We start from the raw sequence: 7700 nt of genomic DNA, 5'->3' as shown, positions 1-7700 counted from the left end.
AAAAAAAAAAAAAAAAAAAAAAAAAAGAAAAACTTGGTTACTTGGTTAAAGAGATTTATCTGACCTTGGAGCCCAGAGCAAAGACTCAAACCTGGGTCTCCCAGCACACCCTCTCTTCCCTATAGCCCTCACAAGACAATGCTGAACCCAGGAGAGCCTGCGTTGACTTAGAGACCCCCTCAGAGAACATTATCTGTAATGCAAACTAAGTTCAGCTTAATGCACAAACCTAGAGGGAAAAAACATCTGAAATATAAGATGACTACTAAAAACCTGACAGAAGGGGACATGAACAGCATCCAGAGCACGGGCTCTCAACCTTGGTACTGGTGACACTGGACGCCAGAAAAGTCTTTGTGGTGGGAGACGTCCTATGCATTGCAGGGCAGGTAGCATACCTGGCTAGATTCCAGTAACACTCTAACACTGTCACACACATAAAATTAGGACAACCAAAAATGTCTCCAGACTTTGCCCAATGTCCCTTGGAGGGCAAAACTGTCCCTAGCTGAGAACCACTAATGTAGAGGGTCTGCTATCTGCCTAGGAAAACGGTTGCTTTGAATTTATTGTAGGGGTATGCGGGTGCTGAAGAGGAGATGGGGGAGGAGCAGCAGGAAGGGGAAGAGAGGGCGGGGAATTCCTGTTGAAAGATAAACTATACATACCAAGCATGCAGAACTATTTCCCTTTTTTCTTTCTTTTTTTTTCTTTTTCTTTTTTTCAGAACTATTTCTAACCTCAGTGGGGTCTTCAAGGATGCTACTGTGGTTTTTGTAAGATAACACTAAGCCGTATTTTCAGTATCTGACTTCTTTTCAGTAAGTTAATAATAGGATAGGAAGAGTTGTTAAGAAGCTAGAAGAATCGGCCAGGCGCAGTGGCTTACGCCTGTAATCCCAGCACTTTGGAAAGCCAAGGCGGGTGGATCACCTGAGGTCAGGAGCTCAAGACCAGCCTGGCCAACATGGTGAAACCCCGTCTCTACTAAAACTATAGGTGGGCGCCTGTGGTCCCAGCTACTCAGGAGGCTGAGGCAGGAAGAAGTGCTTGAACCCGGGAGGCAGAGGTTGTGGTGAGCCAAGATCGCACCATCGCACTCTAGCCTGGGCAACAGAGCGAGACTCTGTCACAAAAAAAGAGAAGCTGGAAGAATCAATTATGACTGCTCATCTCCCTAACCAGCAACTCAAGTCCTCTCTGTCTGATATTAGCCGAGGTACTGATCCTTCAGAATTAAGTTTCTCCTGGTGCTCCCCTCCCAACCCCACTACCCTCTGGCTGGGGCTGGGTGCCCCTAGGAGGATCCTGAGGACAGCCTGGCTGCTCCATACTCTTTTCAGAAGATTTTCTCCTTTCCCAAAGCAGCAGCAGTTGCTGAGAGCTAGATGCCTGGTTAATCTCCTTATCAATCAGATATTTTCCTTATCTGCTGCTTGTAAGTGTTTCCTGTTCCATAAAAGTAATCTGATAACAAATATGGAACATTTTATAAAGGGAAAGCAAATCATTTCTGAGTTATTATTTTTTTCCCCTACATGTATAGTATGTGTTACCAGTCTGATAACTAGGGAAACAGGTTGCAACCTGTGTTATCATGGAATATTTGCAGGTTATTATGGGATACTGCAGAAGAGAAAATCTTCTTATTTCCCTACTCCTTCCACAGGCTGGCTAACAAGAAAATAGAAAAGGCCCTGTCTATTTGCTTCTGGAATACCTTCAATGATACCAGGAAACGGCAAACTTTTCCTATAAAAGCTTCTATAAGGATAGTAAATACTTGAGGCTTTGCAGGCCATTAGGTCTCTATTGCGAATACTCAATTTGGCCACTGTAGCGCAAAAGCACGCACAGATAGTACATAAGTGAATGACTGTAGCTGTATGCCAATAAAACTTTACAAACACAGGCTTCAGGCAGCATCTGGCCCACAGGCTGTAGTTGCAGACACCTGGTCTACATAAACCAGAGTATGGGTTCTCTGGCTGTGTGTGAACACAAGGTCCATGTGTGGAGTATGAGGACCATAGACTCCAGTTCCTACAGAGGCCACACAGAGGCCATACCTGAGTGAAAAAAACCATAGCTTCACCTCTCATTCTCCTACATCTGGTAAAAGCACGAATACTGTGAAGTATGTAAGAAAAAACCACCTAGCCCTGGAGTGTGAGGATGCACTGGCATTCAACCTCAAAGTGGGGAAGACAGCAGGGCTGGGCAGAGCTCAGACCCAACTTACAGAGGCAGCACCCACTCAGCTCCAGTGATCCAGCGAGTTGGGCAGACACACACACTCCTAGTGTTGCCTGACCTTGGGGAGAAACTGGCAATCCCTGCACTCCCCTGAACTGTCTCAACTGTTAATACACTGTCTCAGCCAAACAAAAAACTTCTGTGGGCCTTGGTGCAGTGGTTCACGCCTGTAATCCCACCAATCTGGGAGAATGAAGTGGGAGAACAGCTTGAGCCCAGGAGTTTGAGACCAGCCTGGGCAACAAGACCCTGTATCTACAAAAAGTTAAAAAAAACAAAAAAAATTAGCCAGGCATGGTGGGGCACACCTGTAGACCCAGCTACTTGGGAGGCGGAGGTGGGAGGACTGCTTGAGCCCAGGAGGTCAAGGCTGCAGTGAGCCACAATGACACCACTGTACTCCAGCAGCCTCGGCAATAGAGCAAAGCCCTGTCTCTCTTTTTTTTTTTTCGCCGATACAGAGTCTCACTCTGTCAGCCAGGCTGGAGTGCAGCGGTGTGATATTGGTTCACTACAACCTCCGAGGTTCAAGCGATTCTCGTGTCTCAGCCTCCCGAGCAGCCGGGATTACAGGTGTGCACCACCACGCTTGGCTAATTTTTGTATTTTTAGTAGAGACAAGGTTTCACCATGTTATTCAGGCTGGTCTCGAACTCCTGGCCTCAAGTGATCCACCTACCTTAGCCTCCCAAAGTGCTGGGATTACAGGCATGAGCCACCAAGCCTGGCCCTGCAAAGCCTTGTCTCTTTAAAAAAAAAAAAAAAGAAAGAAAGAAAGAAAGAAAGAAAAGAAAGACTTCTGTGAAATGTCCTAGTTTTTAGGACAATGTGTGGGCCCAAGAAAATAAGTACTAGCCACTCATTCATGATATGTAGACACCCTATACTCAGAGAAGGTGAAGCGGGGCCCCATCATTCATTTCTTTGCTGTATGTGATCAAAGACACACCTAAGGCCATTCTGTACAAATCTGCTGGCACGTTATTTCTCAATCCTTTAATGCAAGGGGAAAAAACCAAAACACCTCCCAAAAGGACGTTTGAACTCAAATGTGTCAGAACTAAAGAGCAGAGTGGTATTTATCTGTAAAGACCCTGACGTCATTTTGGGCAAGGTATTTCTTGCCCCATATACTACAGGACATCCATTTAGCAACCTGACCCTCCTCCACAAAACGCCGGGAGCATCTTCCCATACATTCTCAAACCCTCCAAAGGGTGAAAACACTGGACCAAAGGTCTTCAGAAAATGCATGGTAAACCTTAGGATGCTTTTAAACCCTGAAAATAAAATGTGTTTTAAAGCTCTTCTTTAAACTTCTGGCCTGGTGCAGTGGTTCACGCCTGTAATCCCAACACTTTGGGAAGTTGAAGCAGGAGAATCACTTCAGCCCAGGAGTTCGAGACCAGCCTGGGCAAGAAAGTGAGACCCCATCTCTATAACAAAATCAAAAAACCAACCCGGTGTGCCAAAATGGGCTGAAAGTCCCAGCTACTTGGGAGGCTGAGGGAAGAGAGAACTGCTTGAGCCGGGGAGGTCAAGGCTGCAGAGCCGGGGAGGTTGAGGTTGCAGCGAGCCGTGATCATGTCACTGCACTCCAGCCTGGGCAGCAGAGTGAGAACCTGTCTCAAAAAATAAAAATAAACTTCCCTAAAATGAATTTCTAATATATGATAAATGGGTGGAATAGGGACCAAACTTAAAACTCATCCCATATTTCCACATGGTAATAAAACATCTCTATCCAAATGGAATATGAATTATTTGTCTTTTTTTTTCTTTTTTTTTGAGACAGAGTCTCACTCTGTCGCCCAGGCTGCAGTGCAGTGACACAGTCTCAGCTCACTGCAACCTCTGCCTTCCAGGTTCAAGGGATTCTCCTGCCTCAGCCTCCCAAGTAGCTGGGATTATAGTCCTGAGCCACCACGCCCAGCCTATTTGCTCTTTATAAGGTGCGAATGGCTTTCTTTCTAGAACAATGGAACGAAGAAGAGAAACTAAAGTGAAGAAAGAGAGGAAGACAGTGGAGAATCTTCCACTTTCACTTTGACTTTGGCACATATGCCAAAGTCAAAAGAACGTGGACATGGCAAGAAATTCAGAGACGACAGGGAAGGGTGGGGAGTGTGGCAATCAACCAACCACAGGCCTGTGTCTAAAGGGGCAGGCTTGACTTAGCTCCAGCTGTTGCTAGATTTTGCTGAGTGCTATGGTCTGAATGCTTGTGTGCCTCCCAAATTTCTATGTTGACATTCTAACCCCAAGGTGATGGCATTAGAGAAGTGGGGCCTTGAGAGGTGATCAGGGCCCTGCTCTCATGAATGGGATTAGTGCCCTTATAAAAAGGGACCCCGGAACTTGGTCAGGCGCAGTAGCTCATGCCTGTAATCCCAGCACTTTGGGAGGCCGAGGAGGGTGGATTACCTAGGGTCAGGAGTTCGAGACCAGCCTGGCCAACATGGCGAAACCCCATCTCTACTAAACATACAAAAAAAAAAAAAATTAGCCAGGTGTGGTGGCGCATGCCTGTAATCCCAGCTACTCAGGAGGCTGAGGCAGGAGAATCGCTTGAACCCAGGAGGCGCAGGTTGCAGTGAGCTGAGATTGCACCATTGTACTCCAGCCTGGGCAATGAGAGAGAAACTCTGTCTCAAAAAATAAACAAATAAATAAAGGAACCCCGGAGAGCCCAGGTACTCAGGAGGCTGAGGCAGGAGGATAACTTGAGTGTCTAACTTGAGCAATATTGCAAGACCCCATCTCTTAAAAGAGGGTAGGCCAGGCACAGTGGCTTACGCCTAAGGTCAGGAATTCAAGACCAGCCTGGCCAGCATGGTGAAACCCCATCTCTACTGAAAATACAAAAATTAGCTGGGCATGGTGGCAGGCGCCTGTAATCCCAGCTACGCAGAGGCTGAGACACAAGAATCGCTTGAACCTGGGAGGCAGAGGTTGCAGAAAGCCAAGATCGCGCCATTGCACTCCAACCTCAGCAACAAGAGTGAAACTCCGTCTCAAAAAAAAAATAAGGCCAGGCGCGGTGGCTCACGCCTGTAATTCCATCACTTTGGGAGGCTAAGGCAGGTGGATCACAAGGTCAGGAGTTCGAGAGCAGCCTGGCCAAGATGGAGAAACCCCATCTCTACTAAAAATAAAAAATTTAACTGGGTGCAGTGGCAGATGCCTATAATCCCAGCTATTCAGGAGGTTGAGGGAGGAGAATTGCTTGAACCTGGGAGGTGGAGGTTGCAGTGAGCCAAGATCATACCACTGCACTCCAGCCTGGGTGACAGAACAAGACTCCATCTCAAAAAAAAAAAAATTGGAAAACTCAGTTCCTTAGTCACTTGCCATTTTCAAGTACTGAAGAGCCACATGTGACCTGTGGCTACCATCTTGGACATGAGGTTTTGTTTGTTTGTTTGTTTGTTTGAGATGGAGTCTCGCTGTCACCCAGGCTGGAGTGCAGTGGCGCCATCTCAGCTCACTGCAAGCTCCACCTCCCAGGTTCAAGCAATTTACAGGTGCACGCTACCACGCCTGGCTATTTTTTTGTATTTTTAGTAGGGACAGGGTTCTTGCCACATTGGCCAGGCTCGTCTCGAACTCCTGACCTCAGGCGATCCATTCGCCTCGGCCTCCCAAAGTGCTGGAATTACAGGCATGAGCCACCGCGCCCGGCCGGACATGAGCATTTTACAGGAATTGTTTATTTCATATATAGATTGTATGATTATTCTACTTAGCAGAGAAACTGACTTTATGTTTCATGTTTAACATTGCTATTTATGGCATTTAGCTCAATATTCACAACCCTGTGAAATTCATGGTAGTAGTATCATTATCCCCATTTCAGTAGATGAGAAAACTAGGCACAAAAGAGGTTAACTTGCCCACAGCCACACAGCAAAAGCAGGGCTGGCATTTCACTATGTAATTTTGAGAGTGAAAATAGATTCATGCTCAGAAACACACACCTCTCACAGGCCTGGGTATTTAACCATTGCTACGTCTCCTTCCATGGAAGCAACAATCTTGTTTAATTCAACTTTCCATCCCCAGGGCCCACTCCTCTACTCAATAATGCACAAAATGGATGAATGCATCCCTAGGAATCACTGCTGAAGAACAAGTGGCATCAGAACCAGTGGGACACTGTTTCCTTCAGTGCTATGAGATCTGACTTCATAGTCCAGGGGGACAGATACAATCCACCAGTAAGTCCACTAAAATGCCTCTCCATTTTTGTAATCGGAAGAGTATCTAGCCTGCCCCAGAGAATTCTAAAGCCAGAAGGTCCCTTAGAAAAGATCCAAACAGTGAACGGATTTTTCCTATCTAGCTGACTGGTGCTAGCTGCCAAGGGAGGGTGGGTTCTGGAAAGAATCCCGTGTGCTTCCATGAAAAGGAACGGTGACCAATTACCTAAGTCTGCCCCTGGCAATGCCTCTTAACGGAGACCTAAACCCTTCTTTTTTTTTTTTTTTTTTTTTTTCCTGAGATGGAGTCTCGCTCTGTCACCAGGCTGGAGTGCAGTAGCGCGATCTTGGCTCACTGCAACCTCCGTCTCCCAGGTTCAAGCGATTCTCCTGCCTCAGCCTCCTGAGTAGCTGGGACTATAGGCGCGTGCAACCACACCCAGCTAATTTTTTTGTATTTTTAGTACAGACGGGGTTTTACCATGTTGGCTAGGATGGTCTCCATCTCTTGACCTCGTGATCCACCCACCTCAGCCTCCCAAAGTGCTGGGGTTACAGGCGTGAGTCACCACGCCCGGCCTCTAAACCCTTCATTTTACAGATGAGAAAACTGAGGCCAGAAGGGAACTTGCCTCAGCCAAGCAACCACTTCCAGATAGAGCTGAGAACTAGTCCTATGGACATGGCCCAGGAAGGGAAAACTCCTCAGACCACATGGGAAAAACAGTCCTAAAAGCATGAAAAAAAAAAAAAAACCTAATACAAGGAAATGCCCCAAACCCTAAAGAATTATATACCCTCATCACATCTGGGTCCCTGCTCCATCCCCAAAACAGATCTGAAAACCCACTGGAAATTTCTACACAGGCCCATTTTGAGCCACCTTTTTTTATCCAAGGCAAATGACAGCCAGTGCAAGGCAGCTAGCTCAATGCCAAGAAAGCTGGCGTTTACAAGGACCCAGAGAGGTTCAGCGCTACTGGCTGGCCTCTGTCCCGGCAGTGAGGACTCTGTTCCAGGCAGCTGCTTTACCTGCTCCTTATTGTTACTGTTCAGTAAGCCAGGTTTCTTTTTCTTTTTAATGGGGCTTGTTGATGTGTCCTGCGGCGAGTGGCCATTGGAAGAATGTGGAGGGCTGGGGAACTTTCTTTTCTGGGCTGTTCTCTCTGCAGAGCCAGGATCTGAAAGAGACACAGGACCACACGTTTTAAAGCAGTCAGGGAGGCCTGGGCCCCACAGGGAGGA

At 46.9% G+C, this 7700-nt stretch overlaps 1 protein-coding gene across 11 annotated transcripts in view; it reads right to left on the bottom strand.

Annotated features, from left to right (window-relative positions):
* Positions 1–7700, bottom strand: part of ZMYND8 (zinc finger MYND-type containing 8) — a 148597-nt gene that overhangs the window by 93175 nt on the left and 47722 nt on the right. For all 11 annotated transcript variants that reach the window (XM_025398362.1, XM_025398367.1, XM_025398364.1 and 8 more), the window contains one exon: positions 7488–7636. In XM_025398362.1, the coding sequence (XP_025254147.1) occupies positions 7488–7636 (149 nt within the window). The remainder of the gene's footprint in view (positions 1–7487; positions 7637–7700) is intronic.

Source organism: Theropithecus gelada, chromosome 10, assembly GCF_003255815.1.
Source record: "Theropithecus gelada isolate Dixy chromosome 10, Tgel_1.0, whole genome shotgun sequence".
Classification (NCBI taxonomy): domain Eukaryota; kingdom Metazoa; phylum Chordata; class Mammalia; order Primates; family Cercopithecidae; genus Theropithecus; species Theropithecus gelada.
The sequence above is the reverse complement of the archived record's forward strand: the minus strand, read 5'-3'. Positions and strand labels throughout refer to the sequence as shown.